Source organism: Condylura cristata, unplaced genomic scaffold, assembly GCF_000260355.1.
Source record: "Condylura cristata isolate star-nosed mole 26May11 unplaced genomic scaffold, ConCri1.0 scaffold00022, whole genome shotgun sequence".
NCBI lineage: Eukaryota > Metazoa > Chordata > Mammalia > Eulipotyphla > Talpidae > Condylura > Condylura cristata.
The window spans coordinates 17,329,796-17,348,794 of record NW_004567123.1 but is presented as its reverse complement, the minus strand read 5'-3'; the positions used below and the strand labels follow the sequence as shown (position 1 = coordinate 17,348,794).

Below are 18,999 nucleotides of genomic sequence, written 5' to 3'. Positions count from 1 at the left end.
TAGAAAAGTAGAGAGTTCGTACCTAAATGCATTCTTTTTACCAAAGCCTCAAAAGGAGGTAGGTGATTTGGTGCCTGGAAATGATTGCAGTATGTTGTGTGATGCTATGACTACCATGCTAAGAAGTTTAAAGAATTACATGTTTCTATAGCCTGAAAAGCAGCCTCTGAGACCAGAGGAAGCCATTTGAAAAGAATTGGTAATGAGGCTCTCTCTCAGAATATTTCCAACTCCCTAACAATCACTTTAATTTGGGGCCCAGGCTCAGTAAATTCCCAGCAGTAAGTACCAATTCAGGAGGTGGCTTTTGGTTGGCTGCTTATATTTAGGCAGCTATATAAAAAAATAAACCAAGCAGGTTTAGGCACAAACCACAAATCCTGGGTTGCTCATCATAAATGCTGATTAAGCATAGGATAACATGGCTGCTTTATTGTTTGCTTTTGAATTTGTTTCATGATATAAACATGTGTCCATTATGGTTACAGAAGCAAAGATGAAAAGGATCTCATGATATCCTCCTGTACTTAAGGCATGATCTGCTCTACATCTGACAGGGAAGTCTGCCTCTGCCTGGAACACCTTAAGCAATGAAGTTCTCTGAGTCACTTGTGTACAAGTTTGTTAGTACATAAATATTAAAAGTAGAAAAAAAAATCTTGTTGGATATAAACTAGTCACTGGCCAATTGACATTTGAGAGGAGAGACAGATAGCTTAGACAGAGTCAGTAACATGGGTTCTTGAGTCAAGACTGCTGGGGTTAAAAAACCCCAGCCCTGCTACTTATCTGTTATGTAACTAATCTTGGCCTCAGTTTTCTCACTTGTTAAATAGGAAAAATGGCAAACATATTCTATAGGGTTGTGAGGATTAAATTTAGTCTTTAAAGTAGTGACGTACTACTGTCGGCTAGACTTCTTCTGCAATGATATATTTCACAGCAATCACTGGCAAAGGCAGCTCCAAGGATGAGTAAAGAGAGAAGGGAAAAACTACTGTCCCACAGCTTGTGATGTCACACCTCCTCCAAACTCTGCTCAATAATAAACAGTTGGGGCGCCGGTAGCTACACCATGCAAAGCAGGCCTAGAATGAGGCTGAGAGCTTCAAGTACAGCTCTATCTGACAGAATACTTCTCAGAATGAATGGTGACACGGATTTTCAAATTCTTGTCACCAGACTGGGAGGTAAGGTGCAACCAGGCAGCTCAGAGGGATCCGATCTGAGTTAGGGCTTAGGTGGCTGAGTTTTAAGGAGAGACAAAAAAAATGACAAATCTTAAATAGTTAACGATGGGAACCTATAAAAGTGATAAGTGGCCATTCCAGACACTCATGCCGTGTGATTAAAGGTAGGCAGGTTCCTACTTATCCCAGGAGGTGGGAAAACATGCAGTTTGCTTCAACAGGTTGTACAGAATAGTCCCCTCAGATCCAGGAGAGAAAATACAGGGATGCCTGGTTATGTGTAATCTACCTGTCGGTTGTGCTAGAACCAACTAGCAAGGAAGGGAAATGCACACTACTTCTCCCATAGCAGTTCAGACATCTGCTCTGCTAAGTGCCTGCCATCCAGATTGTACCTGTGGCCTTACCCTGTTGGGAATGAGGGTGCACCTTCCTGTTGGCCTGGGGCATCCACATGACAGACAGCAAAGTGCTGGGTAATTTCTTGCATATCCTCAAAGTTAAAGAATGTATTGAAACAGGATTTATCTGCAAGAATGAAAATACTCTTAAGTCACAGACTTGCCATCGCTCCCCAATTTTCCTCTGTTCAGTCAATTCCATATCACTGTCCACAAACAGTCAAATTCAAGCTGCCCTGAAGGCTGAATACCAGATGTCTCAATGACTTGAAAATGACAACTAATTCTAAATTCTATACAAGGTCTATATAAAGTTGAAACCAGTCCTAGTGATGCAAAAAATAACCTTGCACCCATAATGGTGCATCTCTCATGCAGTTCATTGCCCTATGTGCCATAGAGACACTGACTATACCCCAAAAACATGGATACAGTATTTTGGGCTGTTTATATTCACCATGTGGAAGCTATCTCTTGGCAAAGTGCTGGGGTGCATGCAGAAAGTATTCTTCAATTTCTACTCTGTTAATATAACTGCTTATGTCAATTCATGCTAAAGATGCAAAAAAAAAAAAAAGAGAGAGAAAAAGAAAACACATGTATACAGAAGACTCCATGTGTCTGTGGCTACTGCCAGAATTTTACAATAGCATCTGGAAACACCCACTTAAAGCTATTGATGATAGGCATGGCAAAATATTGATGATATTTTATTAACTAATTTGAAGAATTCACAACAAAATTCTAACCTGAAATATGAAAAATCCTTAAAAGTATAGCCTTAAAAAAAAAAAAAAACAACAAACTAGCTGATTTTATTAATACTGTTTTCTTAACTAGTTTGTCATATAATCTTCATCCTTTAACAGATATTACAAAAAGGTGAAATATAATTCTAGTATCTCCCAAAATACTTCTCAGGAACTGCAGCCCTGCCATTAATATATGTAGCAATAAGGAGGGAAGATTAAGGCAGAGAGGAGAAAACTATGGTCTACTGGAAACCTAGGGTTTCTTTTTTTGTTCTTTTTTTAATATACAAAGATTAAGTATTAAGCTAAAAGTGGAAGGTATAAAATTAAATACGTACGATTGAGGCCAATGTCATGATAAGTTAGAATAACTGGTCTGTTTCCTTTCGGAAGGCCTCTTATCGTGACGTGGACCATACCATGAGTTGTTTCTATGTCATGTTCCTGTAAAAGAAGAAGGTAAAGTCTCAACAAAGGCAGAATGGACTCCTCAGGTTGCTGAAGTTTCACAACACCTGATTCACTCTCCACCTGGGGCAAGGACACATCACTGATCTATAAGCATACCAAAGAGGTGTTCACAGAATATTTCCATTTTCTTAATCCTTCCAGATAAACGAATAAATGAATCCACAAAGGTCACTGTTTTGAGGGAGGGAAGTTAAGGTTCTGTTAAGTACTGGCAATGGAAAGGAGATCATTAAATTAGGTAAGGAGTTAGGTGAGAACTGGAGGTAGAAAAGTTAAGAAAGCAGACTATATGAAAAAGTTGCTGAGTAACAGTTTTAGATTTCAAAGTCTCTAAATGCATGTTTAGCAAATGGATGTGTTTCCTGGGAGCTGCCCTATATCAGAAAAGGCTCATGGCTGCCAGGCTTACAGAAAGTAACCTAATGGAGACAGCTTACTGGAATTAGGTGGGCATCTGGTCCGGGTTGGATCAGCACCCTTCCCTGAATTATGATTGAGAGATTCCATCCTCAGCTCAGTTCCTCTCTTGAAAATAGAAGTAAACTTGGGAGCTCAAAGTAGAGTCTTGGTTCTAGCTGTGTACGCTTTTAAGTTCTGAGGCATCCCTGGATTACTCTGGTTTAGTTTAGCTTGTAGACTTGTTCCCTGCACCTCAAAGGATCCTAACGAAGACAAGGAGCAAAGATAAACACATGCCTTTTCAGCAACATGGATGGAGCTGGAAGGGATCATGCTTAGTGAAATAAGCCAGAAAGAAAAGGAAAAATACCAGATGGTTTCACTCATAGCAGGAATATAAAGAACCAGGGAGAAAATAATAATAATAACAAACAACTATGTACCAGAGACAATTTACAGGGGTGGAGTGGGGAATGGGATAAAAAATGGCAGGGGTTAGGGGGAGTGCATTGGGCTATGGTGATGGCGTTGGGTGAATTGGTGGTGGGAAGCCCATGGGGATTACAACTGAGATGGAAAAAAGCACAAAATGATGTAAAAATAAGCTATTATATTATTTAAAAAAAATTACCATGCTAGTAAATTTTTACTGATGAAATCTGCACCTATCTCAGAAAATCTTATAGTAGATAAGGCAAGAATAACTGTCAATAAAAATCCCAACAAAGACACAGGGCTTTCATTCCAATTTAATGTGCCATCTAATAATGAACCTCACTGGAACTTTCATTTCTTTTCAGATGTGGAGCACAGCACAATCTTAAATTAGCTGAACAACAGTGTACCTCAAAACAAAGCCCCCCCCTAGGTGGGGCCAGATAGCTTCAACAGATCATATTTTGAATGACTCATTATTTCTGCTATTCTTTATTAAATCTTATTTCTCTGTTATGTCTTATCTAAGTCAATTCAAAGGTTCAAAAAAGGGAAGAAATAAATGTAGGAGAGAAGCAGACTAAATTGGCCATGAAATAAAATACAGGGCTTGAATGGGAGGAATACAAAGAAATTTGTGCGCATTTTTTGGTAGTCATGTCAGACTTACTGAGGAGCCCCTTCACCACTAGGTCCATGCATTAAACATTGTATTGAGCCCCTACTACCAGACCCTAGACTGCGCCCTGGGGATAACACAATGAACAAAAGAGATGAGACACTGTTCTTACAGAGACTGTGCTCTAGACAGGAAAGCAGATAATAAACACAAATCAACCAGCCCACAATAAGTTCTTGTGGTAAGTGCTATGAAAGAAATGAATAGGACGCTGTTACAGAAAATCGAGGAGGATGATATTACCTCTATTAGTAGTCAGGAAAGTGCCAATTAAATTCAATGAGATGCAATTTCACAAACACCAGAATAACAAAAATGTTAAAGTCAGGTAATGCCAAGTATTGGTCAAGATATAGAGAAATAACTCCTATAACACTGTTAGCAAGCATGTAAACCAGAACAACTCTGGAGAACAATTTGGTCACTTCTAGTAAATTCAATAGGTGCCTACAGCACTTTTACTTTTAGGTATAAAGAAAATCTCAAACATTGTCAGATACACAAAAAGCACAGAGACAGACAATGCAGCCTTATTTATAATGTCAAAAGAATTAAAAAGTCTATTCCTTATTGCGAAAATTGATGAATTGCATAATGAAGTAGAGTGAACAAAATAAGAGGAAGAGAGGGAGAAGCCTGTCTCTGCCAGATGGGTGATAGATATTACAGGAGAATAAAAACTGAAGTGTGTGAAAAACTTGTCATCTTAACAATGTACTTGCTGGGAGTCTTCTTTTTGTCCACTCAAACCTTGTAGAGTCTTACTTAAACATTACAGCTTTGTCCTAACTGTGTTACTGAGAATTAAGGGAAAATCCAGCTTATACCTTGGTTCTAAGGTTAGCAGGACCTCCCAAGGCCAGGAAATTGATGATAGTTATGTGAGGGTGGAAGATAGTGAGCTGTCAGGAGGATGATGACAAAAAGGGAGATAGGGAGATGGGGCATAAAAGAACAAATTGAAAGCAGATGAGGGAACAGGACCAAGTAGTTACAGCAGGTGCTTAACTAATGTTGTTTTAGTCAATATTATTGTGTTCTGTTGAGAAAAAAAACTGATTCCCCACTGGAACAACTGTCTGTGTGGAGTCTGCATGTTCTCTGCATGTCTTCATGGATTTTCTTGGGGTTTACATAGCAATATTATATATCAACATTTCTGCTTAAAATGGCAATTCCCAAAAACCTCCTGACAATCTTAAGAGAGGATTTACTAAAGTTTGTCATTATTTCACAGTCTGGATGAAATTCATAGTTAACTCTAGCACTTACAAAATTTCAGCTTGGAAGATCTCAGCTACTTCCCCATAATATGTCCTCAACTGTGGAACCACTGAAGTAGCAAAAGGCCAAGAGTCCTTGATTCTACCAGTTAATCCTGTTGTCCTATTTGGAACAACCGCTGGCTGTCCGTGTCTCATAGTTTCTCTTTATTTTCAAAGTGTGTGAATGTAAATGTGCTTAGTAGAATAAAAAGCAAAAAATAAAGGAGATGTTCATCTCTGTATGGGCTCGGAAACACTTCCTTGATGACTTTGTGTGTGAACAGTATGAACAAGTCTCCATCTGGAGACGAGTGTGCACAGACCCTGTCTATGGAGCTGATTCAAGATTAGGCCACTACAGGGGTGATGCTATTACCACCTTTCTGCTTTACAGGCTGTTCTCCAACTACCTTGCTCTTCACCCCAGCATTCTATAGAGGAGGTGACTATACAATGAGAGGCTGTGCTCAAAGGGCACAGCTCAACGTAGAGTATGTATACGAGGCTTTGGCACAGATCTTTCCCAGCAGTCTCTGAATATGTACTGTTTCCAAGGTGATATACTTCTGGAACATGACATCTTTATTCTCCAGGCTTCTGCAACCATACTACTTCTTGACAGGTCTCCATCCCATATTGCCTGCCTCTCCCTCTTAATTTCTTTAAGAGTTTAGGATATTATCATTATTGGCATATGTTGTTTTATTGTGCTTTGCTTTACTGTGCTTCACAGCTGTGTTTTTTGTACAAATTAAAGATTCGTGGAAACCCTGTGTTCAGCAAGTCTATTAATGTCATTTTTCCAAAAGCAGGTGCTCACTTGGAATCTGCATTACATAATTTTTCTAAGACATAATGTTATTGCATTCTTAGTATATTATCGTGTAAATATCACTTTAATATGCACCAGGAAACAAATAAAAAAAGTCACGTGTCTCCTTTTATTCCAACATTCACTTTATTGTAGTAGTCTAGCATTGGGCCAGCACTGTCTCCAAGGTATACCTATATTTGATAAGAATCAACTTTCACATTTTCTTTGGAGCTCTTTTCCTTTAGCTGAATGTACTGTCACCAGAATCACAATCTGACCTGCCACCTCTCTCTGAACTCAATTAAATTTTAATCACTTCACACCTGTTCTGCTTCACTCTTGTTCAGTCTGAAATAGTTCAGGTAAACCTGTATGACAATATACTCTCAAATGTCAATATGTTTATTATGAAACTATTCCATTCTTACTAAGCAGACTACTATATAAGCCCTGAAGACGTTTTTTTCATTATTATATAGGAATTTTTTATATAATACCCCCTCCTACCATCTGACCTCTGTGTGGTGGTATAAAGTTCATTTGCATAACCTTGTATAAGCACTAGTGAAGGCAGCTCCTCCACAATTACTTCACCTTCTGCCTATCAACAGATCACTTTCCTTTTTAAATAGAACATACTGCCACTGCCACTGACTATAGCCTCAGCTCTCCCCTCTTATCTCTTTCACCTTTTGGCTTACTTAGTAACACTCTTTCAGATGTCTGCTTTTACTTTTTAACCACCCACAACCTTCTTCTAAGTCATGCTTTTCATTGAAAGTTTTTTGCAATATGTCTATGTAAAATAACTCAAAAATCTTCTTCATATAGTGTTGGTCAACAATGAGGAGAAAATGAATGAATGACTACCCCCTACACAACAGTCCAGAATACCTAGGACAGTCCAGGTAGAAAGGGGTGATGGGGTCCACTCTCTATTCACAGTGAGAGGTTCAGAGATATGCATGTGACCCACATCAAGACACATGACCCATGCTTAGCCGGCAAGAACAGTCTCTTGGTCTTTTCTTAAAGTTACAGGCAAAGATCTTTTAATAGTGAGGCTGCTATTATATATTGGAAGGATGTGTGTTTTGGGCAGATGGCAGTCATCATGGCCACCACGTCATAGACCTTATAAGAAAAATAAACATTAGTGACAGTGGAAGGGGAACTGAGATTGGGGGTAGGGATGGGAGCTTAGCTTTTCCTATTAGATTCCTTTTACCCCTGAATAAAAAGTACTATATTTTCAGCACTTTAAATAAAATCAAGTTCTCTTATATGCCTTCCCCCCAAAAAAGGGGGCCATTTCAAGGACAGCAACTGGAAATAAAAGCTAAGCCTAGGGAAAAGTACAGAGCTGGAGAGGAGTAGGTCAACAATAATTCTAGTTTTCCCCGGAGGCTGGGAGGTCTATGAAGAGAAGTGCAGTGTGAGGCTGAAAGAAGGCTGGGGCACATCCGAGCAGGCTTCAAGGCCAGAGGACTTGGACTGACTCAAGCTCTATAACAACACTGCGGCAGGTGACTGATCCCAGGTCTTCCAAACACTTCTTTTCTGGAGAAGGAACTTTCTGTATACTTATTTCACTTAATGCTTATTTTGTAATGATAACCATTTACCAAGAAATCTGCAAAAGTTTAAAATTGTTTAAACCCCTTTAGAAGAGGTAGTCACACATTTGTATTATGGTACTTAAAAACTAGGCTTCACAGTTGGTCTATAAATCAGTCCTGTAAAGAGCTACTACAATTAAACAGTCATCATGAAATTACTCAGTCCTTGGCCAAGCCTGGATGATCCCAGGAACTCTATTCTTGTGAATTCACTCTATTATCTGCATCTTCTACAGGAATTATATATCCTGACAGACAACAGCTTTTCACTCTCCATTAGTATTTACTGAGTACTCCTCTGGTGAAAGTGGAAGGCAATTTGATATAACAAGATTCATTTCCAAGATACTCATTTTAAAAATCCACTCAAAGTGTGGGTAAAATTTATGCATGAAAATATTTAGTGAAACGAACATATTACAAGCAGTCTTATTTTTTTAAAGGTTTATTTTTATTTATTTTTTTTTTTATGGTTTCTTGGAATATTTTTATTTATTCTTATAAGAACTGGGGTGTGGGCCAGAGGTGCAGGGGGTTGAGAGGATTCACCAGAGTGGAGAGCAGAACAGGTGGAATGACTGAGGTACACTGCTGAGGGGTGCAGCGGGCGAGACAGGAGAGGTCTGCTGCACCACATGGGTCAGCTCCCTGTCTAGGAATAGGATATGGAAATAGAATCAAATTCATGAACTCATGCTGCTGTGGCTGGTGATAGCTTGATAGTGCTAAGACTTTAACTCTTGCATTACCAGGGAGGCTACCAACAAGCAATCTAATTCCCAAAAGTAATAAAATAGTTAAGTCATGAGGTGGTGTTCTTACACTAAGTCAGAAAAAGGGATACAGAATTATATAGTCAGTACAGCCATATGAATTTAAAAATTATTGTTATAAAAATTATATATACCCATATATGTACTCAACACTAAATGTACTTTTTAATACTGATTTATTTACATTTTACATCACTGTTCATTTTTAAACAATGCTTGCTTTCTTTTCTCAGGTACAGTCCACAGAGAATTCCCACCACCAGTTCACCTGTGCACTGTCACCACAGTCGCCAGTGTACTCCCCTCCCTCCTTCTGATCCCTCTCCCTCCCTGTCCCCTACAGAATGGTTTATTTTTGTTTTGTTGTCAACACTAAATATATTGACATGATGTCCTGAGTTATATAGTTATGAAGTTTTTCATAGTTACAACACAGTTCTTTGTGTTTTCCAAATATTCAACTATGAGCATGTGTTCTTTTGATAACCAGAATATAAAACTGCAAAGTAGTAAAATATGGTTATCTCTAGGTAGAAGAATTACCAGTTAACTTATATTTTTATATTTTCTTGAATTTTCTAAATGTATTTCTAGTTATATGCAAGTGTTATTATTATTTTAAAGCAAGATATACATGTAAAGGGAACTATAGCATCAGTCTCACTCTTCTTATGAGAAGAACTAGGCAGCAGTTAAGCAGATAAGTGGACATAACCTATAAATTCTTTGTTTCACCTGACAATAGGCTCTTTTCTCCTTCTCAAAAATTCTAAGTATGTCACCTCTAATCACACCTTCTTTCACTACTCTTTTATCCAAATGTAACCACTGTTAGCCTCAGAGGAACTATATAGCAATGATGTCACTTAGAACAAAGAACAAGGAGAAATGCTATACTTTTAAATTACACTTTCAATTATTGAAAAAAAGTCTGTAAAAAAAAAAGAGGGAAAAAGGCAGTTCAGAGTGAAATTGCATGCTTCGCTGATGATGCTAAGATGACTTCTGGGGATATCTTCAAGGATTCCTTAAAGATTTGCCTAAAGTAAGGCAGAAATTAGAAGAAAGTCTGGATAAAATGGCTTCAGTTAACCCCAGAGACATCACCAAACCAGGACTTAATGACTTTCCATTTAGTGACAATGTCAGCTTTAGATTTACTCTGTTTTGTCTCATAAGAATGCCCAATGGTTTCTGGGAAGACTTTTGGTAAACAAGAGCACTCTAAATTTCTCACATTACAATTACTACCTCCTAGGCCTTCTACCAGCTTGTCACTATACCCCTGACCCATTTGCCCCTAGCTGCCGTAATATCACACAAGCCTATCACAAACAGAGAAGAATGGTGATAGAGTAATCAAGTGTGCTGGAGGGAGAGGAGGGCTTATGGTTTCTTCTTTTTAAAAAAAATTGTGCTTTGTTTTTTCATTAGCTTCCTTTTCTTTCTTTCTTTTTTTGTTAAGATTTATTTATTTATGCATACAGAACTGGGGTGCAGGTCAGAGGTGCAGGGGTGAAGAGAGGATTCACCACAGACACAGTGAGGGGGCAGGACAGGCAGTTGACACAGCTGAGGGGAGCAGTGGGTGGATCAAGAGAAGTCTGCTGTGCCGTGTGGGTCACCTCCAGGGCCAGGGATCACACTCGCACTGAAGCGGCTGTGGCTCGCCTGTAGTGCTGTGCTTTAACCTTGTTGCACCACTGGGGAGGGCTTGTTTTTTTCCTCTTTACAACACAAAGTACATACACATTCAAATCAAAGACAGACTTGTGGACAGTGACAAACACTAACCATTTATCCTATTTGTATCAGAACTGAAGCAAAAGTTGTATTTTGTAAGGTCAGAACATGTTACTATATTAAAACTTTATTCAAATAGCAAGGGTTTTTTGCTATTTTTTAAAGCCTTAATATTAAAAAGTGATTCATAGCTATATTACTAAAACTCAACTTCATTTATATCTAATCCACAAGGATTATATGTAATCCACACAAGGATATACATCAAAATGTTAACACTGGTGAAATAACAGGTGATTTTTATTTATTTGCTTTTTAAAAATCTTTTATAATGAGCATGTAGTTTTTTATATTTCAATTTTCTTTTTTGGGAAGGGAATGGTCAAGTTGATGAAAATAAATGCTTCCATATGTTCAGATGGGAGTGTACACATATAAATAGATGCACACATGTATATGTACACATGTGTACACACATATGTATATACATACACAAATACACAATACTGTTTTGGAATTCTTTATCTTGAATTTTGCTGTTACCTTCTCTCATATCATTTCCTAGGTAAATTATATCAAATATTTACAACTATCAAGTTCAACTGATACTACTGAGGATCCAAACCACAACTAAGTACAAGAACAATTAAATCCAGACTCCAACAATTGAGATGAAAAAAAAGTACAAAATGATGTAAAAATAAACTATTATATTATAAAAAATATATATATATATAAAAATAAAATAAATCCAGACTCCAGACTTGACTGCTACCATCTATCAAAAAATTACACAACTACTTTTTCTTTTTTTTTTTAGAGAACTGACAGCAAATGATTCTCTAACAGCACTAGGTCGATTATGTTACCTACATGAAGTACTAAACAGTAACAAGAGACATTTGGCACTGGTACTTGGAAACCTGGAACAACATTATGAGCCTACCCCTCCCAAAGTGAGTCTCATCTGTTCTGCCACGGAGTCCCAGCTTTAAATACAACTCATCACAATATCTCAGCTATGGAAGTTTCCAGGTGGGAAAAGAACAGGCAACAAATTCTGGGAGAATGGGGTTTTTCAATGCTAATTCTACCCTGTGGTAAATTATGAAACCTGTTTCTCCATTTCCTCGTTTGTAAACAAGGATAATAAAAATCACATTGTGATATTGTTGCAAGACCTGGAGATGAAGCATGTTTAGTATCTCTTTTAGGTACCTACCGAACTATTATGATAGAACTTGTTTGCCTATGTGATTGATATCAGTTCTTCCTTCTAATGCTAATGCTCCAGAGAGTCCAATATACTCAATACAAAATGCATATCTGAAAATAATTGAAAATATCTGAAAATATTAGGTGGCTGAATCATGGGAAGCAAGAAATCTGGCTTCCCTACAGCCTCCTTACCTGCCTAATTCCCTCTGAGTCTGCTGCTCATTGTTACTGTAAGCTATTGCCATGACATCCATCCCAAAAGGAGGAGAGTCATGCTGGCTGTAAGAGCTTATAAGTCCCCACTTCTATGCACATATGTCTTCTTCCAACTTCTTTCAGTGCCAGTCTATAGGTAAAGCAGGTAGATGGAAAGTGATTGGTTCATTTTACTGATCTTTAAATTGGCAAGAGCTACAGGCAAAAACAGACAAGGGAGAACACATATCATTTAATTGTAGTGAATGATAATGAATCAGGCTGAATCATTTCCAGATACAAAGCAGAATGAAACCTGCATTTTGTGATAATAACATTTAATTTTTCTTTTTCTTTTTTTTTTTAAAGATCTATTTATTGGCCCTCCCTGGTGGCGCAGCGGGTTAAAGCACAGCACTGAGAATCTAAAGCCACTTCCGCATGAGTTCGATTCCCGCCTGCCCCGGAGGTGACCACATGGCGCAGCAGACCTCTCCTGACCGGCCCGCTGCTCCCCTCAGCAGTGTACTTCGTCGATCTGCCTGTTCTGCTCCCCACTCTGTCTCTGGTGAAGCCTCTCGCCGCCCCTGAGCCTCTGGCCTGTACCCCAGTTCTGTATGCACAAATAAATAAATCTTTACAAAAAAAAAAAAGTTCTATTTATTTATACAGAATTAGGGTACAGGCCAGAGGTACGGGGTGTGTGTGTGTGAGAGAGGATTCACCAGAGATAGAGTGGGGAACAGAACAGGTGGATTGACAGAAATAACACTGCTGAAGGGAGCAGCATACAGGTGAGGAGAGGTCTGCCACGCCATACGGGTCAGCTCCCTGGCTGGGAATGGAACTCGTGCTGCAGTGGCTTGGGACAGGTTCATAGTGCTGTGTTTTAGCCCACTGTAACACCAGGCAGGGCCCTAATTTGTCTTTTTCTTTTAGGAGATTTTGCTGTTAATAAGTTCCCTCAACAAACTGCCCCTTCTCTATGTTCTCTGTATTGAAATGACAACCTTCCATTTTCTATCTCTGACTATGGTTTCCAATATTATTTTAGGAAAGGAGATCTTAATCACAAAAAAGATAGCTCGATCCAATAATCTACAACCACAAAACAGGCACCAGGCAGGCAATTTATGAACATGACAGCAAATCACTTTAAATAAACTTGATCCAATGACCAAAGAACATGAAAGAATCATGATGAGCTATGAAGAGAAATCCACGTCTACAAAGACCAACACAGGGAGGGAAGCACTGCAGAGTTCCTGTACACAGCCCTCCTTGGTGCTTGTACAGTCCTTACCTGACAGTCAAAGTCCTGGAAGTTTCGTGTACCATTCTGTCAACAGAAGGCAGAAAACACAGTCAGTTTCCCCATGTGGCTTCCCCAAATGTGCAGCAAATTCAGTTCACAGTGAAAGCAGGGCATGTGTAGCCTCCTGATTGCTGTAAAACTACAAAGATTCATATCAAAAAGCTCAGAGGTTTCTAATGTGTTAGTAAAAGTCTTTAGAGGTGAGATTTCACTTGGTGGGCTTACTGTAAGATAATGGAAAGGAACCTGGTTTCCCAGCAAAAGCTATAACTTCTTGCACCCTTAGCTGAGGAGAACAGTGGGTCAGTCTGAGAGCAAACTCACTACTCACACAGAAGTACCTAGGAGGAAAACCTTGAGAGGAACAAAGGCAGGAAGAAGCTAGTGTACCCAGAACCAAGAGTTAAGGAAAGCATTAAGAAGAGAACAAAGAAATTGAAGACTTAAAATTTAACAAGGAAGAAAGGCACTGTCACCAGAGGCAAAAAAGAAAGACAAAATAAGGTTCCTAATGCATTGCCTTATCTGTTGCATCCCATGAAACTGCTGATAGAAAAAAACAAAAAAAGGCAAATTACTGAATCATTTAAAAAGCAGAACCTAGTCAAAAGACCCAATGAGAAGTCATCATGCTTCTTAAAAGAGATTATATCACAGTAATGCTTGATTGAAAGAGGAAAAAAAAATCAATGGCAATGACTCAGAGGCATTTTTGCAACATTTCAGATGCCAGAGTTGCAAGAGTATGACATAAGAATATAAAAAGGGTAATGACTGATGTATCTGAGAGGGGGGAAAAAGTCTCCCAACTCAGTTTTTCATTAAGTAGAACTCTCTGTCCCAATAAGCCCCTCTTATTAATTAGAAACTGTATTAGCATATCAATTTTGTCTACAACTTCTAGAAAGCAAGGAGGTATAATAAGCATCTTCCCAAGAACTACCCACCCCTCCACAAAAGACAAATATATAAGATCTCAAAAGAATACTAAGTATCCCATTCCATTTCAGAAAGACCCTCAGATCCTTTTAGAAACAGTTGTGTATCTAACAATCCACATTTTTGGCAGAACAAAGTATAGAGATTAAAATCACAGGCCAATATGGTAAAAACAACCCCCCCCCAAAGCAAACTGTCTAGCCACATTTTAAGGGCTCAGCAGACACATGTGGCAACTCTATTATTATTGGTCAGCACAGATAGAGAATATTTCCATATACTGTAGAAACTTTTATCAGACATTGCTGATGTAGACACAGAAAGCTTTTAAAAGAATAAGGCATAGCCCTTGTTTTTCTAAAAATGGTAGTAAGATCACAATAGATCACTAATCATAGAGAGACTGCAGATAACACAAAGAACAGGATAGAGAGTTAGTCTTAAGTATCATTCCTGGCATGAACTGAATTCACAAAATAAAGTCTGATGGTCACAGCATGGAAAGACAACAATGATACTGCGCAGATGGGACTGGGTAGCACATTTCCAAGGAATGTTGCCATTGCCAAAAAAGGATCATAATGTTCCATGTCTCCCACTAGCCCAATAAAATGCCAGGGAGCTTCATTGGAGAAGTAAGTCATTGTGTTTAATTCGTAATTAGAAATAACAAGTGGAAAGCATCCTCAAGGACTAGGGTAGGTGGTTTTATTGGGATATAAATGACCAGCCAGTGAGTATCTGCTTCCTGGTTTAATTTGTATTTTCCCCAAATATGACACAGGGCCTGGAATAAATCAGGGGCTTGATATATATCTATAAAACAAATAAGCCAATACTGCAGAACCCCCTTGTCCTCAGTCTCACTTTCTGTGGTTTCAGGTACCCTCAGTTAACTACGGTCTGCAAATAATATCTACATGATATTTTAGGAGGACAAAGGCAGAAGTTTTGGGAAAGTAACTGATGACATTCACATAATTTTATAATAGTATATTATCATAATTGTTTTATTTAATAATTATTGTTGGTAGTCTCTTGCTATACTTAATTTATAAACAAAACTTTGTCGTAGGTATGTATATATAGGGAAAAATACAGAATACTTAGCATACCACCCACAGTTTCAAACATCATGGGTTGACGTTGGAACATATATCCATATGGATGGGGGGTATACTGTATAGCAAAACTAAATGTTCAAGGTTTTTATTAAGATTTTGGGCAACAAAAAACGACTGCATTCCGATGATCAACAAGCATATGAAAAAATGTTCAACATCACTTGTAATCAGGAAGATGCAAATTAAAACCACAATGAGATACCACCTAACCCCAGTGAGAATGGCACAACAAATGTTGGCGAGCATGTGGAGAAAAAGGAACTCTCCTGTATTGCTGGTGGGAACGCAAACTAGTACAACCACTATGAAAAACTGTTTGGAGGTTCCTCAATCAGCTAAAAATGGAGCTGCTATATGACCCAGCAATCCCACTCCTAGGTATCTACTCAAAAGACACAAAAAACACTGACTCAAAAAGATACCTGCACCCCCATTTTTATTGCTGCTTTATTTACAATTGGAAAGACATGGAAACAACCCACAGTAGATTCTCAAGAAAAAAATAAAGACACTAATAAGTGAGGTGAGACTAAGTGGCATTAGGCTTCAAGAGTGATCATCTCGGAGAAAGGATATGCCTGGTTTGGCATTGTTTGGCATCCTGAGTTTGTGAATGGAAATCATTAGCATGTCCCCCACTCATCTGGGGTCAAGTGAAGTCATATTCTCTGAACTCATTAAGAAATTAAAACTACTCTTTGGGTACATTTTGGAAGGAAAAGACTTCCCTGAGAGGACTTACTTATCTAATAATCAAGGTATTTGGTTCCACTCTAACTAAACTTCTATTAGTTTCAAATTTGGGGTGACTTTTACTTTCTGTGCATGTTGAAAGATACCATTATTCTACATTTAATTTAGCCAAAGGTAGAGAGAAGAGGGCAGGGGAAAGGAGGCACAAACCAGTCAGCTTTCCTGCTTGTTACAAAGTCTGCTGAGTGAGGAGGTTGGAACAATCAGCTATAAGAAGCTCGAGAGTCCTAGACTCCCTGATCCAGGTCAAAGTCAAAATATTTGGGTCCTACTCTTGACTTTACTCCCTTACTAGACACTAATTTAGAGCAAGTCATATAACCTCTGAGTTTCATCCATAAAATGGGAGTTAAAAATACCTTCAACTATTTCACAAAAGGTTGGGAAAGTCAAATGAGCTGTTATTTTGAAAATCCTCTGAAAATGGTTAAATGCAATTTAAAAGAAAAGCATTTCATATGCCTGTTCAATTCCTGTCCCCTAAAACAAAGATAAGTGCTGGCAGTTGCTTCTTTTCATCACTGGAGCCAAAACAAGCATGGCAAAATTACCCATTTCTTCACAATTCTGAGCAGTAGACAAAATTGCAGGCTTACTAAAATTAAATGGGAAAAGTACCAACGAATGACAAGAGACAAGTTAACATAAGCTTGTCTTAAAGCTATTTTGAGACGCTTCCTTGTAGTCATCTCAGGACAAAAATCCTCCATATAGGTTGGGTCTAGACTACTTAGTTTCCTGAAGGCTAGAAGGGTATAATGATGTCTTTGGCTAAGAGAATATCTGTAAGTAGAATGGACAGAAAGATGAAGTGACATAGTACACATCTCTAGGTTTCTTTTTAAAGAGACAGGGTAAACCAAAGGTGATACTAAAGCACCTTAGGGTGAAGGTAGCAGAAAGGGCTCAGATTTTAGAATAGGAAAGACCTGGATTTGAGTCCTGACTTTGCCATTTATTGGCCAAGCAAGCCAGACTTTCAGTCTTGGGGCTTGTGACACTTTTATCTACTAAGTGAAAAGGAGAGGTACTATATACTTCTTTTAAAGGGGTTGTCTGATGATTTAAAGTGAGAGGTCATATAAAAAGCATTTGGCTTAATAAATTATAGCAGGAGAGGTTAAAAAACAAAATCAACCAAAAAATCTCCCCACCAACAAAAAACCTTCAGACTCAAATCTGGAGGTTTATACCCTAATAGCAAATCAAATGAAATAACAGGCAATATCATTATTATACCTTTCACAATAGATACCACTTCCTGGGCAAAAATAGAAGTGTTTCTATCTTGGGGGGAAGGTTAAGGGAGGAGGCAAAGGGGTTGGGATTCTGTTTGAGAAAGCCACCATCCAAAGAAGGCCTCTTGCCAATCTACTTCTGTAAAGTTTGGCTGAGGCAGGGAAGCTCTCATGAATAGTGATGGGACAGGATCACATCTCAGGGAGAGAGGAACAAGATGGAGCGGGGGAAGTGGGTAGAACAGCTCAGGCATATCAAAGAAGCTAACAGATGTTAGGAAGTGAGACACTGCTTGATATCTTAGACTCAGGATGTCTGGGTGGCTTAAACAACAGAAATTAATTTTCTCATAGTGCTGGAGGCTGGAAGTTCAAAATCAAGGTTCTAGCAGGATCTGGTTCCTGCCAAGAGCTCTCTTCCTGGCTTGCAGATGGCTGCTATCTTGATGTTATGTACCTATAGGAGGTTGGGGGCTGGGGTTAGGGAGAAAGCATTATTTTCTCCTTCTCTTCCTCCTCCTTTTTACAAAGTCATCAGTCCCACTGGATTAGGGCTCCACTCATTTAACCTCCTTTAACTACCTCCTTAAAGACCCTTTCTCCAACATGGGGTTGAGGGCTTCCATATATGAAGGGGAGGTTATAATTCTGTCCATAACACTGGGGTACAAACCAGACACAGCCAAGGCCTCCCTGTGACTTCCGAGTCGACCCAGACATTAATGCAATGCTTTTCGGTGCTCACAGCCACCCAATCTTTCCTTTTCCAGCTGCATTCTCTATGAGCTATTCAGTCAACTAACTCCTATAACTCTTTCATGGAGGTATCTCTTTAGGCATCCTGTGGACTTCCAGGGTCAGTGGAATATTCTTTTCTTATGTGTATCCCAGTCCACAAATATGAGTCCCATCAAGTCATGTGTTTCTAACACTTTAGGCAAGGTTCTCAATCTTGGGACCTTTTAAAAATGCTGAACCACACCCCAGCCCAATTCAGTAACTCTCTGAAGGCAAGACCTAAGTATCCATCATTTTAATCTTCCCAAGTAATCCTAATAAGCAGTGAAAGCTGAGGACCGCAGACCACAGAAGGGAGGTGTGTGTCCTGTTCCCCTCCCCTCAGATTCTAATTTAGCTGGTCTGGAATTGGGACCTTGGAACTTACATTTCAAACAACTCCCCAGCAGACCTTGATGGTCAGCTAGGTTTAGGAAGATAGGCTTACTATCTTCCTGGAGCTACAATGCCCAGTCCCAACTGCCTTACAACTATTAATTTCTGTGACGATACATAAAAGCTTCAAAGATGAAGATTTAATTTTCTTCCTCTTCTTCATGGTACATCACTTTTTGGGACAGCCCTTCATACTCACAAAAAGACAGAACTTAAAGAAGAGACTTTTCTGAAAACATGAGAAGCAGCATAAAAAACCAAATGGGAGTAAAAAAAGTTGAAGCTTGTCAAGGGGAAGAATAAGAAATCTGGTGTAAGATAAGGGAAGGGTTGGAGTGGGATGGAGTCTAGGTCACACAGATGAAAAAGGGGCTGGCAGGATCCAGTAGCAAGTAAACACAAAAGTCTGAAGCCCCAGATCTTATAGCTGAAGGAACCTGCTTTGAATAACAAAACACAACAGGCAACAAAGAGTACCTTCTGCCTCCCAGCCCTCACTTCAT

The 18,999-nt window shown here is 38.9% G+C and overlaps 1 protein-coding gene across 4 annotated transcripts in view; it reads right to left on the bottom strand.

Annotated features, from left to right (window-relative positions):
- NDRG3 (NDRG family member 3) overlaps nt 1-18,999 on the bottom strand; it is a 58,045-nt gene that overhangs the window by 21,403 nt on the left and 17,643 nt on the right. For 2 of the 4 annotated variants that reach the window (XM_012728436.1, XM_004687212.2), the window contains exons 3-5: nt 13,258-13,293; nt 2,682-2,787; nt 1,598-1,718 (exon numbers count right to left, since the gene is read on the bottom strand). In XM_012728436.1, coding sequence (XP_012583890.1) covers nt 1,598-1,718; nt 2,682-2,787; nt 13,258-13,293 — 263 coding nt within the window. The remainder of the gene's footprint in view (nt 1-1,597; nt 1,719-2,681; nt 2,788-13,257; nt 13,294-18,999) is intronic. The other 2 variants (XM_012728437.1, XM_004687213.2) reach the window with 1 other exon arrangement.